At 40.8% G+C, this 16,743-nt stretch overlaps 1 protein-coding gene across 2 annotated transcripts in view; it reads left to right on the top strand.

Annotated features, from left to right (window-relative positions):
- RNF20 (ring finger protein 20) overlaps positions 1-16,743 on the top strand; it is a 32,483-nt gene that overhangs the window by 1,991 nt on the left and 13,749 nt on the right. For both annotated transcript variants that reach the window (XM_060762542.2, XM_060762541.2), the window contains exons 2-13: positions 58-223; positions 375-542; positions 1,438-1,585; positions 2,362-2,544; positions 5,154-5,272; positions 7,361-7,507; positions 8,815-8,892; positions 9,005-9,124; positions 10,675-10,854; positions 12,555-12,690; positions 14,211-14,332; positions 15,300-15,700. In XM_060762542.2, coding sequence (XP_060618525.2) covers positions 58-223; positions 375-542; positions 1,438-1,585; positions 2,362-2,544; positions 5,154-5,272; positions 7,361-7,507; positions 8,815-8,892; positions 9,005-9,124; positions 10,675-10,854; positions 12,555-12,690; positions 14,211-14,332; positions 15,300-15,700 — 1,968 coding nt within the window. The remainder of the gene's footprint in view (positions 1-57; positions 224-374; positions 543-1,437; positions 1,586-2,361; positions 2,545-5,153; positions 5,273-7,360; positions 7,508-8,814; positions 8,893-9,004; positions 9,125-10,674; positions 10,855-12,554; positions 12,691-14,210; positions 14,333-15,299; positions 15,701-16,743) is intronic.

Here is a 16,743-nt window from a genome sequence, read left to right as displayed (position 1 = left end):
TTTTATGCATCATGAAACATTGAATTAAGCAGGTGAACTAAATCCTCTCTGTTGTAGGAGCATCTTGGGGAGGTACCCCTCTGCCGGAGCTGCCATGTCTGGGATTGGGAACAAGCGCATGGCTGCAGAGGCCAGCCCCTCGGGGCTTCCAGAAAAGAAAGCCAGCGTGGAGGACTCTGGGACCACTGTAGAGACCATTAAGCTTGGGGGTGTCTCCTCAACGGTTTGTGTTTCTTTTTGCCCTGCCTTCCTTCCTATCTTAATGATCACCCTTCCCTCTCATGGTCCAGTGCCAGATAGCCCAGATCTTAGCTTATCACCTGAGAGAGAGTGAAGCCTAAGATGAGCCTGTGTTGGTGGTGTTGTGATTTCAGGAGGAATTAGACATCCGCACTCTCCAGACCAAAAATCGGAAGCTTGCTGAGATGCTGGACCAGCGACAAGCTATTGAAGATGAACTGCGTGAACACATCGAGAAGCTGGAACGACGGCAGGCCACCGATGATGCCTCGCTGTTGATTGTCAACCGCTACTGGAGTCAGGTCTGTTGTTTTATTCCTCTTGATGCTGAGATTCCATGTGGCAGTTACAGCGCATTGGATTGGGCCTTGGGAAATGCATTAAACCTACTGAGTCCCCTTAGACAAGTCACATACTCTCTGAGCCTGATTGACCTAACTTACATGAGTCAACAGTGTGAATCTAGGCTATATCAATAGCAGTATGGTGTTGGGATTGAGAAAATTCATAGTCCCACCCTATTATGCTTTGATCAGACCTCATCTGTCCAGTTCTGGGAGTTGGAGGCCCAGACATCTGGAAGGCCGCAAGTTTGATACCTCTGCCCTGGGAGGAACAGCTGAGGGAGCTGGGTATGGTTAGCTCGGAGAAAAGAAGGCTGAGAGGTGACATAAGAGCCATGTTTAAATATTTGAACAGATGTCACATTGAGAAGGGGGCAGGCTAGTTTTCTATTGTTCTAGAGACTAAAGCAGTGGATTCAAATTTCAGGAAGAGATGTGGTCTCCTCCAAATCTATTATTTTGTGATTCTATAAAGAGATTCCACTTAAACATTAGGAAAAATTTCCTGACAGAGCTATTTAACAATATGCTGTTTTGGGGTGGGGTGGAGTCTCTTTAGGTGTTTTTAGGCAGAAGCTGGATGATTATTTGTTGTGATGCTTTGATTGTTGGACAGGTAGCATGTTGATCTTGTGGTCCCTTGTGGTCTCTTCCACAAGATTCTTACAGAGTTGTTGGGAAGCTAAAATGGCGAGAAGAAGAGCCATGTATGCATTCTTCATTGAACTCTTTGAAGGAAAAGTGGGGTGTTAATGTGACTGATAGGTACACAAAAGAAGGCCCATTCCTTTAGTTTTATTTATTCCTGTCTTCTTAAAAAGCAAACAAAGATTTTTTGGTTTGCTCCCTTCAGTTTGATGAGAACATCCGCATAATTTTGAAACGTTATGACTTGGACCAAAGTCTTGGAGACCTCCTCTCAGAACGCAAGGCCCTGGTGGTGCCAGAGCCAGAACCCGATTCAGACAGCAACCAGGAGCGCAAAGATGAGAGGGAGCGAGGTAAGTCTTCTGACTCCTTTGCAATTAGCATGTACTTTTTTCCTGTAATACAACACTACTTATTTATTATTACTTTGTCTATATCTAATGGTCCTCCTAAATTGGACCCATGAATTGAAAAAAGGCCCATAATAATACAGGTTGAACATCCCTTATCTGGAATTCCGAAATCAAAAAGTAATTAAAAATTGTCCACCCGGGTGGTTGAGATAGTGGCACTTTTGATTTGCTGAAGGTTCAGTGTTCAAAAACTTTGTTTCAGGCTGAAAATGATAAAAACCTATGTGTAAGTTGAAGTTATATTTATAAGATGTATATGAAGCATAAATGAATTTTGTGTTCAGATTTTGATTCCATCTCCAAGATATATAATTTTGTATGCATATACAGTACAAGAATTGCAAAATTTGAAAAAAAAATCCAAAATCCAAAACATTTCTGGTCCTAAGTGTTATGGATAAGGGATACTCAACCTGTAAAGGAATTTAAAGTACCATAAATAAGGTATCATACTAATGTATCAAAACATGTTGAGTGAGGTATCTATCTCAGCTTATTTTGCAAATCTTAAAAGAGCAGTAAGCTATCATGTAGTTTGACCTATCCTTGGTGGTGCCATTTGCTGTTCTGCGTCAGACTGCAGAATGGCTTGTGGTACTCTTGTCTCATGTATTACTTTGGAGCTGAAAGATGTGACATTTGAAGTGCACCTTGGGTTCTTGGGAGTCTGGGTCTGCATGCCCTCATGGCCTTGTTCTTGCACTGTCTTTTGCTAGGAGAGACATTTGAGCCAGCGTTCTCCTTTCTGGCCACTTTGGCCAGCAGCACCAGTGAAGAAATGGAATCTCAGCTACAGGAACGTGTGGAGTCTTCCCGCCGGGCTGTCACTCAGATTGTGACCATGTATGACAAACTTCAGGAGAGAGTGGATGTCCTGACCCAGAAGCTGAACAGCGGAGGTATGGCATGTTCTTTCCATCTGAGGTTAAACTTGGGAGCATTCAATTATGGGAATTTTTTAAAAAATCCATATGTTAATAGTTGTTTTGATTGTATGACATAATTCCCTTTGAGATTAGATTGTTGTTAGTAAATATATCTTGAAGTTGACTTGACTGGTATTTTGTGATCCTTTTGTACGTGGTCCTTTTGCAATTCAGTGCTTTACACTTAATGGAAAATAATAGGTGACCTAAGTCCTTGTATGTTGTTGTGTGCCCTTAAGTCACTCTGACTTATGGCGAACCTAAGAGAAACCTGTCCTGGGGTTGAAAGTGTGCGACTCAAGGCTTTTTCCACACAGTTGTTTAATCCAGAGCAGTATATGGATTTAAGAGATGTTGTATATGCGTGGATCATCTACACAGGAACTACAAAAAATTGGGAAAGATGAAAGACAGTTCACACACTCACCAGATGTCTTAAATCCACATTCTGATCTGGATTAAATATCTCCCTTCAACAATTGCTTAGAGTTGGTGAAAGAAGGGTAAGATCTGGGCCAACAGGAGTCATCTTCCTTTGTCTTCCTGGGCTTATCATTCCTACACTTCCTGAACTGCTGTTTACGTTTATGTTCCTCCTTCCAAAATTGCTCCTTCCTGTGCCTTGTTCAGACACAGGAAGCAAGAAATTGATCTTTTGGCTGGAATTGGGATATTTGGGGAGTCTTTTTAACTCAGAGTTTCAGGGCGGATGTGAGCTGGAGCATCATCAGGACACCCTCTCTTAATCCACTTTAAAATGGGTTATATTTGCTGTGTGGATGGGAACCACTATATCATTCTGACTATCTTATGTTGTTGTTTACTCACTGGCATATATCAGTGATGGGAGACCTGTAGATTGAAAATAATTTTAGGCTATAATTTCCATCACCCATTATTGCTGGCCACACGAACTGGGTCTGATGGAGGTTTAACAGTTACTGGAGAGATGTAATTTTCCCCGTGTTTGCCTTATACCCTTAGTCTCTCACTAGAACATAGAACTCCACATAATACTATTAGCGTCACAGCTGGGAGAATCTCAGCCATTGGTTGCTAACTGGTTTGTCCAAAAGTCGGACTGCCCATTACCCCTCTGCATGTAGAATGATTGCTTTTATTCCCACGTCCTCTACTACAGTGTTTGTTAATTATGATAGTCATTGTGGCCTAATCCTGTTCTAGAGCTGTTTTTGTGTGCTTTCTCTTTTCTATCTTGTCTTCGGTCCTAGGCCCCATTGACACTGTTATTATAATGGCTAGTTCAAATTATGGTCATATAATCCAGTTCAAAGAAATTAAATTGCATTATATGAGTCTACACTGACCAATTCAATCTATGCACAGTCTTGTCCCCATGTTTGGATGGGAGAACACAATGTAAGGTGCTGAAGTATTTTTATTATTTTATGTTAATTTTTTAAAACACGCTGCAACTTGAGATTTATGAAAGATTACCGTGCATTATTCCCACTTTTTTAAAGTCTAAAGATCTAGAAAAGTGTTTTTTTTTTAAAAAAGCAGAAAGCCACTGAGATTTCAAAAGTCACTGAATTGCTTAGCCCAGTGGTTCCCAAACTTTGATCCTTCAGGTGTTTGGGACTTCCATTCTCAAGTGTCCCAACTAAACTAGCTTGGAGTTTTGAGAGTTGAAGTCCAAAACCACCGGAGGATCAAAGCTTTTAGCAACATTGGCTTAGTCAGTACAGTGTTCCCTCACTTATCGTTGGGGTTCTGTTCTAGGACCACCCGCAATAAGTGAAAATCCATGAAGTAGGGATGCCGTATTAATTTTAATATTTATACATTATTTTATATATTTTACATATTATTTTCTTATCCGCGCTTCCTTACCCGCCTCCCGGCCCATCCCAGGGGCACTGCCTGCTTCCCTGGCCTCCGCAGACCCCAGCAGAGCCTCCAGAGGAACGCAGGCAGCAGCAGGCCAGGGAGGCAGGCCTTCCCTGCTGCACCTCAGGCCGTTGCACTTATGGGTTCCCTGGCCTCCACAGGACATAAATATTTTATATTAATATTTTCAAAAACCTGCAAAACAGCGAGTCCACTAAAAGCGAACCACGAAGTAGCGAGGGAACACTGTACTCAATTTTGATGTCAGTATTGGATATTGGATAACCACTGGTAACATAACCAAATGGAGGATTATGACCCATTAGGATCATAACCTTTTAGATTATGTCCAATTAGGAAAAGCATAATCCTTATATGTTTTAAGAAAAGAAATGGTTTGTGTCTTTAACTTTCAGTCTTGATCAGTCTCTTCAACATTATATAGCTCTCCTTTATAACTGTCTACTTTCAACTGTCATCTTCAACTGTCATTTCTCAACTGTCATCTTTTAACTAAGCAGTCCCTGATTTGGTCACATGGTCTGTGGCCCCTCTCACAACCTCAAGAACATAGAGTTAGGAAAAACTGCATACCAAAGAACACATAGACACTTAATATTGAAACATCACACCATACACAGACAATCATTAAACAGTGGAGGCTTGAGAAGGTTGCCTATTTCCAACAGTCAGACTTCTATTTGGTGTTTCCGATTCTCTTCTCCCTTTAGATATCTCTCTGATGGAAGAGGCTGTCCAAGAGCTGAATTCTTACCTAACATGTGAGAACAGGCGGCTTCAGGAACTGGCTGATTTGCTTCAGGAAAAACACCGCTCCATGTCTCAAGAGGTAGAAGAAAATGGATGTTGAAGAAATCATACAGTCAGCTGGGTTCTGGAGCAGAATATGTGCGCTTGTGTTTTGATTGGATCAGGAAGGTGATAGACTACTATGAATGCTGCAGCACTTGGGCTGAGAGTGGGTCATTTTGAAAGGACCTTCCCAAGGATAGAGACCTATAAGCGCTATCCTGAATGTCTGCTTCAATTTTTTCTTGTTAAAAAGAAGGAACGTGTGGTTTTGCATAGGGAAGATATAATGGTGGAGGTAAAGCAGATAGAAAATGAAACATATCACCAGTGGAACCTATTGTAATAATCGTAATTCATAGAAAGGCTTTACATATCTTTCCTTCTAGGAATAGAAGACCTGTTTGAGACTAACTACAAAGTGATAGGGAAAGTCTTTATTTGAGGTGTCTGGCATCTGACAGTTGTATCAGGAATCCATAAAAGAAGAAGGTGGGAAATCTCTTGGGTTGGGAAGCAGTGCCATTGAAATGGTATCCCACTAGTACACCATGGTTGGGGACCAATGGCCTGCTCCTTTTCCTCAGTTACATCTTGCATAGAGTACTGCATTGAGCTCTGTGTTTCTGAAAAGGCTTTTGAAAAAGCAGAAAATGTAAAATATAATGACCAGATTATTTTCCTATATGCATTTTTAACATGTTGCACTGGAGGTGCATCTACATTGTAGAATTAATGCAGTTTAAACTGCCATTGGTCAATTATATGAAATTATGAAAGTTGTTATTTTGCAAGGTCTTCAGCTTCCTTTGTCAAAGAGTGCTGGTGCTTCATGAAACTACAACTCCCAGAATTTCACAGCATTAAGTGATGGCAGTCAAAGTAATGTCAAATTGCGTTAATTCTACAATATAGGCTTTCTCAATTATTCTGGCTTCTAGTTTGTTCTTTTTTGTCATTCAGTGTGCTGGGATTTCCCCCCTGACTCTGTTTAATCCACGTATTTAATTTTAATAATTTTTAATAACAAGTATTAATGTTATGCGTTTTGTGTTGGGACAGTTGTCTTTGGCTACTTCTGTCCTTTTTGTTACTTTAGCTTCTTATACACCCAGTTTAATGATTAGCTGACCCTGTATGGTACCAGCATTTGGATTGTGGAATACTGTCCAACCTGGGACAGTAGTATGGAGAAGTAAGGGAAATATAGTTGTTAACCAAAACAAAAATCTGTTCTTGCAGCGCTCAGGCTGAAATCACTGGCATGCAGAACTCAAGAGTGTTCGGCTTTAAAATTTTTGGGTCAATGAACAGATATTCAGAATTTGTTCACTGTTCTATGAGCAATTGTGAAGAATAATTTTAATATACAGTAGACTTGGGCCCGAATCACTGTTATCGAAAAGATTTGTAGTTTTCGAAGGTCAATTTTCATTAAATTTTCGAAAACAGAAAGGGGAAGAGAGAGACCAAAAGACCAGTGAAATAAATTCAGAGAGATGATATTTTCGAAAAGAGTTGAGTCCACAAAATACAGGGAGATCTATGGCTTCTTTTTCTCTTCCTGGCAGAAGAAACCTCCTCCATTGTTTCTTGGAAAGGTACCTCCTCCTCCAGAGAGGGTCCTGGGAACTTACCTTTCCCAATGGCACTTGCATAGGGTGGCCATAGGGAACATAATGGGAGTAAGAAGTTTTTATCTCTGTGTGTCTCTCAGTCAATAAAAAGCCTGGTGATGTCCATGCTCTGATTGGCTGAGAATGGACACAAGTGGCAACTACAATTCTTGCAGTATGTCTTATTTAAAAATAATTCTTAAAAAAAATCAATAGATTGGTGAATTGTTTTGAAACTTGGCACGCCTGCAGTTGTAAATGGGGCCTACAACTGAGCTAGGTTTCATGCAGCTAGCCCTTAAAATGGCTGAGGATTGAGCATTTAAAGTTTCCCATTGTGGACAATGGGCCGAATCTCTGCTGAATGAAAACGGAAACACCCCTTCCCTTTTGAATAACTTTCCTTTTGAATAACAAAATGAGGGATCAGATGAAAATGGCATGCGTTTTGGCCCAAATGCACATGCTTAATATGAAGTTTGTGTTTTCCCTCTTGGCTTGTTTTGCTGCAGTTCTCCAAATTGCAAGGAAAAGTAGAGGCTGCAGAGTCTCGTGTGTCTGTGCTGGAGACCATGATAGATGACTTGCAATGGGACATTGATAAAATCCGTAAGCGGGAACAGCGCCTCAACAGGCACCTGGCAGATGTTTTGGAACGAGTAAGTAAAGCAGCTTTTGGTCCAGAAGTTGGAGCAATGCTGGAAAATATTGGACAGTTTTGTTGTTGGAAATCTTTTCCTAAAAGATTCAAAGTCCCTTTTTTTGCACACCTCCCTAAAAGTATGTCATGATAAAAGTGGAGCAACTTCTTTGAAGGATATTACCATTTTAAAAAGGGGAACCACAAAACACTATAAAGTAAGAACTGGTTAGAAGTGAAGGTAGAAAAACTTGGGGAAAAATCAGAAGTAAAAAAAAGAAGTAAGGAAAGAAAAAAGAAGAAATAAACCCCAGTAGCCATGGGATGGGTGGTGAGAAAAGCTCTGGTGAGCCAGGAGTAATATCATTGTGTATCTTTTGCCTTGTAGACCTGCCATAGCTATTCAGAGTAGGTTAGATTATTGAAGGACATTTTGCTAAACTCTGTTCTTAAATAGAATCATTCCAATTGCAAGCCAATCAGTTTGTTGTTCTTTCAAATTGACTTATGGCGACTCGATCACATAGTGTTCCAAAAGTAAGAGCTTGTCCAAGGTCACTCAGTGGAGTGGAGATTCAAACTCCTTGTCGCCCAGTGCTTAAATTATTACACAACATTGGATCAGCACATGTGACAAACCCCACACGACTGGACAAAAAACACAGATGGTGCGACCGGGTTCAGATATCAACACTCCACAGAACATATTTTCCTTTTTTAACATTGTGAATTATGCTTTAAAGCAGGCATGGGCAAACTTCGACCCATCATGACTCTGATGTTAGCCTATCATGGTGTCTTGGCAGAATATATTCAGAGGGAGTTGCCCTCCCCTTCCTCTGAGAAGATATGACTTGCTGAGGATTGATCAGTGGGTTTCTATGGCTGCTCAAGGATTGATACTCAGCTCTCCAGTGTCACAGTTAATATTTAAAACACTTCACAGTATCTTTGTCCAATATTCAAACCACTACACCAGTGGTTCTCAACCTGTGGTCCCCAGATGTTTTGGCCTTCCTAGGAATCCTAACATATGGTAAACTAGCTGGTATTTCTGGGAGTTGTAGGCCAAAACACCAGGGGACCCACAGGCTGAGGACAAATGCACTACACCAATATAAATGTAGTACACCAATAAATCAGTAACCTGGCACAAATCAGGCTAACAGTGTGGAATGGGTGGTGCCTCTGTCAGGTGGGTTTTAGAGTCCTTGAAAAGAACTTTGATGTTGCAATTGGGCATTTTGGTTAGGATATGCTCTAATCGTATTCTATACAGTGTGTTTCAATATATCTGTTTAGTTTTAAAAAGTGTCATCTTTGCAGGTGAACTCAAAAGGCTACAAGGTATATGGTGCAGGCAGCAACCTCTATGGTGGGACTATCACCATCAACTCTCGAAAGGTAAACTAGGAGACTCTGGGAACTTGCAAATGAAATCAGCAATAATAGGTGTGAAAGGGAATAAAAATGGTGAGCTTTGACTCCAAATTCCTGCTTTTCCTGTTATTTATAGTTCGAGGAGATGAATGCTGAACTGGAGGAAAATCAGGAGCTGGCCCAGAATCGCTTGAGTGAGCTGGACAAATTGCGTCAAGATCTTGAGGAGGTGACAACTCAGAATGACAAGTTAAAGGTATAAACCAGCAAACGTTTCCCAAATTCTTCAAAATGCTTTTTTTTTTTTTGTACTAGACAAATGTTTGAGATTCACTTAATTTATGCATTTGGAAAGAATGATGTTTGTAAAACTTAAGACTTTGTGGGCAATATAGTAAAAGCTCCCTGGTGGCGCAGCAGGTTGAATCGCTGAACTGCTGAACTTGCTGGCTAAAAGGTCGGCAGTGCAAAGCCGTGGAGTGGGGTGGGCTCTCACTGTTAGCCCCAGCTTCTGCCAGCCTAGCAGTTCGAAAACATGAAAATGTGAGTAGATCAACAGGTACTGCTTCAGCGGGATTGCTAACGGTGCTTCATGCAGTCATTCTGGCCACATTACCTTGGAGGTGTCTACAGACACCAGATCTTCGGCTGAGAAATGGAAATGAACTCCACCCCCCAGAGTCGGACACGACTAGATTTAATGTCAGGAGAAACCTTTCCCTTTTATAGCAAAAGCAGAGAGGATGGAGCCCCGTCATTTTTTGGACTTGAAGGCACACGTGTATATAAATACTCATGCACAAAGCCTAAATGCCAGATCTTGTAAGTGAAACAGTGACAGCTCTGGTTAGTACTTGGATGGGAGACTGCCAATGAATACCAGGTGCTATAGGTTAGAGTAGCTTGGAAGATGCTACACATTTTTTTCTCTGCCAACTCAACACTATTCCTGACCAGAGCACCTGACTTTCCTTAATGTATAAATATGATGATGATGATGATGATGTCTGTGTCATCTGTGATGGGCCATCTGCCATACCATTTGGACCAAATTTATTCACCCCTTGCTGAATGGAGGGCTAATTCTACAATTGGCCCTCCATATCCATAGAGTTGGAGTCCCCAGTGGCGCTGCATCTTAAACCACTGAGCTACTAAACTTGCTGACCGAAAGGTTGGCAGTTCAAATCCAAGGAGTGGGGTGAGCTCCCACAGTTAGGCCCAGCTTCTGCCAACATAGCAGTTCAAAAACATGCAAATGTTAGTAAATTAATAGGCACTGCTCAGGCAAGAAAGTAACGGCGCTCCATGCAATCATGCTGGCTACAAGACCTTGGAGGTGTCTATAGACAACGCCATCTCTTTGGCCTAGAAATGAAGATGATTACCACCGCCCAGAGTTGGATATGACTAGACCTAATGTCAAGGGGAAATCTTTACCTTTACCTTATCCACAGAGTAAACTATCCATGACTTGAAAATATTCAAGGTAACGTTGGGATTCAGTACAATTTTACTTCTACTGTTTGCCCTCTGTATTTACAGATTCTTTCATCCATAGCTTTAAAATGCTCACCTCAAAACAAAATTCAAAAAGCAAACTTTGATTTTGTTATTTTATATAAAGGGCATCATTTTTTCTGTGTCATTTAATATAATGGGATTTGCGCATCCATGGATGTTGGTATCCATGGGAGAAGTGAGGGGACCTAGAACCAAACCTTAGTTGATACAAAGAACTGCAATCTTAGTTCTTTCCCTTTGAGCGCCAGTTTCCTCACAGCTCCCTTTTGTGTCATCATCCAGGTAGATCTGAGAAGGGCAGTAGAAGAGGTGGTGAAGGACACACCCGAATACCGCTGCATGCAGTCCCAGTTCTCCGTTCTTTACAATGAGAGTCTGCAATTGAAATCGCAGCTCGACGAGGCTCGTACTCTGCTTCACGGCACCCGAGGTACCCATCAGCGTCAGGTGGAGCTCATTGAGGTAAAACTTACTCCCATTGTTCTGATCACTTTCGACTTCGATCCAGATGTGTGTGTTATTGTTTCCTGTCTGGAATTCCCCTGTCTTCTGAGTGTTCCTCTTTATTTAGTGTGCTGATTTTAGAGGTTTAAAATAATGGTAGCCAGATTTTGTTCATTTTTATGGTTTCCTCCTTTCTGTTGAAATTGTCCACATGCTTGTGGATTTCAATGGTTTCTCTATGTAGTCTGACATGGTGGTTGTTAGAGTGGTCCAGCATTTCTGTGTTCTCAAATAATATGCTGTGCCCAGGTTGGTTCATCAGGTGTTCATCAGGGCCAGCTAACACCTTCCCCCCAGGCAGGAAGCACCTAGGCTTTGAAGCTGCAGGGCCATTAAATACTAATCAAGGTGGCCAGTTGCAACTTTCACACTTGTCTCCAACAGGCAAGAGCTCTTTCTCCCACACTGGGCATTCCACAGATATATAAAGCCCATTTGCCTAGTTTCCAGCAGACCTCACAACCTCTGAGGATGCCTGCCATAGATGTGGGTGAAATGTTAAGAGAAAATGCTTCTGGAACATGGCCATACAGCCCGGAAAACTCACAGCAACCCAGTGATTTTGGCCAGGAAAGCCGTCGACAGCAGAGTGGACAGTGTTTAGTATGCACCTGTGATACTAGGTCACCAGGTGTCAGTGGTGTCCAGAAGTGCCTTCGCACAATTAAAGCTTGTGCGCTAGCTGTGCCTGTACCTTGAGATGCCAGATCTCACCATGGCAGTCCACACCTTAATTACATCCTGTCTAGATTTCTGCAAGGTGATCTACATGGGGCTGGCGTTGAAGACTGTTTGGAAGCTCAGCTGGTCTAGAGATCAGTAGCCAGATTGCTAACTGGGGCTCCGCAGAGGGAGAGAACTACTCCCAGGCTACTGCAGCTCTTCTGGCTACCAGTTTGTTTCAGGGCAAAATTCAAAGTGCTGGTCATTACCTTTAAAGCCCTAAACAGTTCAGGCCGAGACTATCTGGCTGACTATATTTCTGCATACAAATCTGCCCAGGCACTGTGATTGGCAGATGGGGCCCTGCTCTTGGTCCCACTCCTGTCTTAAGCTTGGCTGGTGGGAATGACAGAAGGGGCCTTCTCTGTGGTTGCCCCCGTCCTGTGAAACTCTCTTCCTAAAGAAATCAGAATGGGCCCCTCGCTGCTCTCTTTTAAGAAATAATTGAAGTCCTTTTTATTCTCTCAAGTATATACAGAGGAGGACATATAAACATCAGGCATAACAAAATGGAAATAAATATGGAAATAGCTTATTACTCTGGCTGTTAAATTTCATGTTTTAATCCTCTATTAGTCCCAATTTTAAGTCTTGTCCCAAAATGTTCATTTGTTACATCGTAATTTTTTAGTTATGCGATTCCTAATTTGTTGCAATGTCTCACTATTGCTTGATTTTTTGAAATGTACTTTATTGGATTTATCTTTGTTTTATTTTTGCTTGCACTTTATGGCCTTGAATATTTGCCGCTGTTTGCTGTGAGCCGCCTTGAATACTCATGGGAGGATAGGGGAGGATATAAATAAAGTTCATTATCATCATCATCATTATAATAATTATTATTATTTATAAAGAGAGCATATTCCCACGTTCAGATTTGCATGTGCACAACATTAGTTGGGCACAAAACAGATTTTGCTTTTTTCTCTTGCCAGAGGGATGAAGTCAGCCTGCATAAGAAATTGCGAACTGAGGTTATCCAGCTGGAAGACACTCTTGCTCAGGTCCGCAAGGAATATGAAATGTTGCGGATTGAATTTGAGCAGACACTTGCAGCCAATGAACAAGCAGGTACTTTGTGCTAAGTTCTGTACAGGCAGTCTCTGAGTTACATACATCCAACTTACATCTGACTCTTCATTACAAACAGAGGATGAGACAAGAAAAAGTGAGAGAAATCTACTCCTGGAAGAGTTATCATGGGAAAAATCTGCACCAATAAGCCACTTCTACCCTGTCCATCTCTTTCTTAGCTTCCCACAGAATACTAAGCCCACTCCCAAACACTTTGGAATGCAACAGGTGGTACGTTACAGCAATTCTTTTTTTGCCAAGGAAGTCTACATCCCCCCCACCTCAGAGGGAACAGGACATTTTGTGGGGAAGGTTCTTGTAGCCTTAGCCAAAACGTTCTGGCATTTCAATCCTCCGAGCCCTGACTCTGCCAGGCTACTGCTTTTGGTATCTTCTTGAACTCTTCACTTCTGGTATGAAGCAGGAATGACTCTTCAGTGGTTGGACACAATAGGCCATCCATAGTCTGATGGAAGATGGGAGTTCCTGAGTTCAAATGCACACAGAAAGGTTTTGGTGTAATGTAACTGATCGTGTGTGATTGAAAAGATGTTATAAGAAATTGGGAGCAGGGTTTTCTGCTGCGCTGAATACTAGGACTCAGAGCAATGGCTTCGAATTACAGGAAAGGAGATTCCACCTGAACATTAGGAAGAATTTCCTGACCATAAGAGCTGCTCAGCAGTGGAACTCTGCATTGGTGTGCAATGGAGGTTCCTTCTTTGAAGGCTTTTTGTTGGGTTTCATCCCTGGACTGCACAAGTCTCTTGGGTCATCAGGTTTTCAGATCTCAATGAGTAGCTAGACTATAGAATTAACCTGAGGGATTCATGTTCCCACTTTACCATGCATGTTTGAGTAAAGGCTCACTTTACTATGCATGAGTAAAGGATTTGTCTTTACTCCTCCTGCTAGCCACTGTCGCTTCCCCTTTGAATATGTAGAAATAGAATTCTGAGGGAACTTCCTCCTTTAAGTTTTATTGTCCTGGGTTGACCATATGGTCTCCGCCATTGTTCCCTTCTGCTTTTTCTTTCTTGTGGCGAGGACACATTTTGCTCTCTCTTTAGGCAAAATGTAGCTGCATGGATTTTTTTTTACTTTTTAATTTTTTACCTTTCTTAGAAGACGAGATTTAGTAAGCTCAAGACATTTTCTATCTAGAATGTATTTCTTTTACTTCAATAAATATTTTGAAACCTAAAGTCCTGACTTTGCAATTCTGTGAGATCCTAAGAATAGAAGCTTATCCCAGTTTCACCACATGTAAGTTTCTGCTGGTTATGAAGTTTACTTCTGGTACTTTCCTGTATTTATGGTGGAATCATCCAAGTAAGGGTTATTTTGAGCACAACAGCTCAGATTTCCCAACAAAGGTTAAACAGAGGATGGATGACCATCTGCCAGGGGTGCTTTGATTGTTCTTTTCCTGCATGGCAGAATGGAGTTGGACTGGATGGCCTGTGTGGTTTCCTCCAACTCTTATGATTCTGTGATTTTTTATATTTAAAAAATAGGTCCCATTAATCGTGAGATGCGGCACCTCATTAGCAGTCTCCAGAACCACAACCACCAGTTGAAAGGAGAAGTGTTGCGATACAAACGGAAGCTGAGGGAGGCTCAGTCTGACTTGAGCAAGGTAAGGAAGGGGAAAGAATAAAGGGGACATAGAAAAAAACAGAAGCAAGACTTGTATTTCGAAGTATGTATGTGTTGGGAAAAGGTAGCAGGTGTATTCAGGGAGGTCATATGCTTTTAAAGATATTGATTTATTTCACAGTACAAATGGAGTATCGCGTTCCCAGATCTTGGATTTAGCTTATTTTGGATTTTTGAATATTTGTATTTGCATATAACTGTATCATGAAATATTATAGATGTGGGACCCAAGTCTAAATGTGCCATTTGTTTATGTTTCTTATATATCTTATACACATAGTTGGAAGGTTATGCACAATATTTAAAATAATTTTATGCCTGAAACACATTTGTTTATTATTACATTGAACCACCAGAAAACAAATGTATCTCAGGCACCCATGTGGACAATTTTGGATTCTGGATTATTTTGGAATTCCATATAGGCAATGCTCAACCTATTTTTTATACGAGTTTTCATTTGGAAAGAAACAAACCTCAAAGCAGTTCACAATAAAAACAGACACTAAAACCAAAAGAATGAAGTAACAGAATAAGAAAGATCACTAAAGGCCACTTGTTGAAAACCAGAGATTGTGTTAACAGTTAGTAAAAAAATAAAATAAAAAAAAGACCTGTCTTCAGTTGGGAGTCAAAACAGCCAACATGGGGATTCTAATTATAATGGGGAAGCCATTCTGCCTTGAAAGACCCCAAAAATGGTATAAATAAAGGATTATTATTATTATTATTATTATTATTATTATTAGGTGGCTTAGGAAGAGCATTGCCAGGAAATCCTTTTTTTTTTTTTTTTAAAAAGGAAGTGTATCTAATAGAAATGTATGCCTTAAGCAAATGTAAATTTGTGATAAGGTTTGGCTCTCAAGGTCCAGTGGATGGTCAACACTGCTGTCCACTAGCCTCTGAGAGAGCATTAGAAGACAAATTAATACATTCCTCTCCAGACCCGGTCCCGCAGTGGGAGTGCCCTTCTCCACTCTCAGTCAAGTACTGAAGAGGCCAAAGAAGAACCTCCTGAAATCAAACAAGAACCAGACGATCCTTCCTCGCATCCTGTAGCCTCCAAGGGACCCCCTGAAGATGCCCCTGAAACCAAGGCGAGGCGGGATGAAGAGGAGCGAGAGCGCGAAAGACGGGAAAAGGAGAGGGAGCGGGAAAAGGAGAAAGAGAAGGAGAAGGAGAGAGAGAGAGAGAAAGAGAAGGAAAAGGAAAGAGAGCGAGAAAAGCAAAAGCAGAAGGAATCGGAGAAGGAGAGGGAATCGGGCAAAGAGAAGGACAAAGGCAAACATGACGATGGAAGGAAAAAGGAGGCAGAATTGATCAAGCAGTTGAAGGCTGATCTTAAGTAAGATAATTGTATTTCCTTTGGAGTAGCAATGTCCTGTTCCTGTGACATAAAATAGTACCACAGGCTTACACACATTTTGGTGTCCTGTTGGAGGTTAACCCTGTTTCTGGGTATATTTGATCTCCTGATTCCAAAAATGATACCAATTTTCCCTTATCAATTCTAGTTTGTGAGGTACAGAACAAATGCAAAAGACCAGTCGCCATCTGCTTGCGCGTAGAAAATCATGATAACCATATTTAAGAAACTAGAGCTGATGTGGTCTATCTAAAAAGCAAGACACCAAGGAATTATTTTTGTTGGTCTGTGTTATACTTGATCCTTTGATCTTGAAAAGTTACCAGTATATTGAGAGTATATACTCGAGTATAGGCTGAGTTTTTCAGCCCTTTTTTAAGGCTGAAAAATTCCCTCTCGGCTTATAGTTGAGTCAAGGTTATTTATTATTTTACTCTGTTACTATTATTATTTTATTACATTTATTATTTTACTCTATTTATTATTATAAATAATAAATAATATAAATATTATTATAATATTTATATTATTTTACTCTATTATCATTATTATTACATTTATTATTTTGTTTGATTATTACTGTTACTATTCAGTTGGTGCATGTGTAAATGAGATGGTCCCTTGTGTAAGCTGCTTCCCAAACATCTAAGACCTGAAAGATCAAAACCCATATCATGATGGACTTGGAAATGAAGTGGGTGTTTGTGAAGATTATAAGGCATTGGTAGGATGGGCTTTTATCACTCACCCTATGCCAGGGAGCATCTACATTGTAGAATTAATGCAGTTTGACATTACTTTAACTGCTATGGCTCGAAACTATGTAGTTTTACAAGATCTTTAGCTTTCTCTGCCAAAACGTCCTAGTGCATCACCAAACTACAAATCCATTGCATTGAGCCGTGGCAGTTAAAGTGTCTAATTTATTTATTTATTATCTCAGTAGTTAACCGAGGGTACAGTGGTACTGTATTTAAAAAAACACAAAGTTTAAAAAACTTGGCATTATACTAAAAGTGTCT

Source organism: Anolis sagrei, chromosome 2 (genome assembly GCF_037176765.1).
Source record: "Anolis sagrei isolate rAnoSag1 chromosome 2, rAnoSag1.mat, whole genome shotgun sequence".
In the NCBI taxonomy this organism is placed as follows: Eukaryota; Metazoa; Chordata; class Lepidosauria; order Squamata; family Dactyloidae; genus Anolis; species Anolis sagrei.
Note: the sequence above shows the minus strand (reverse complement) of the source record. Positions and strands in the feature narration are given on the sequence as shown.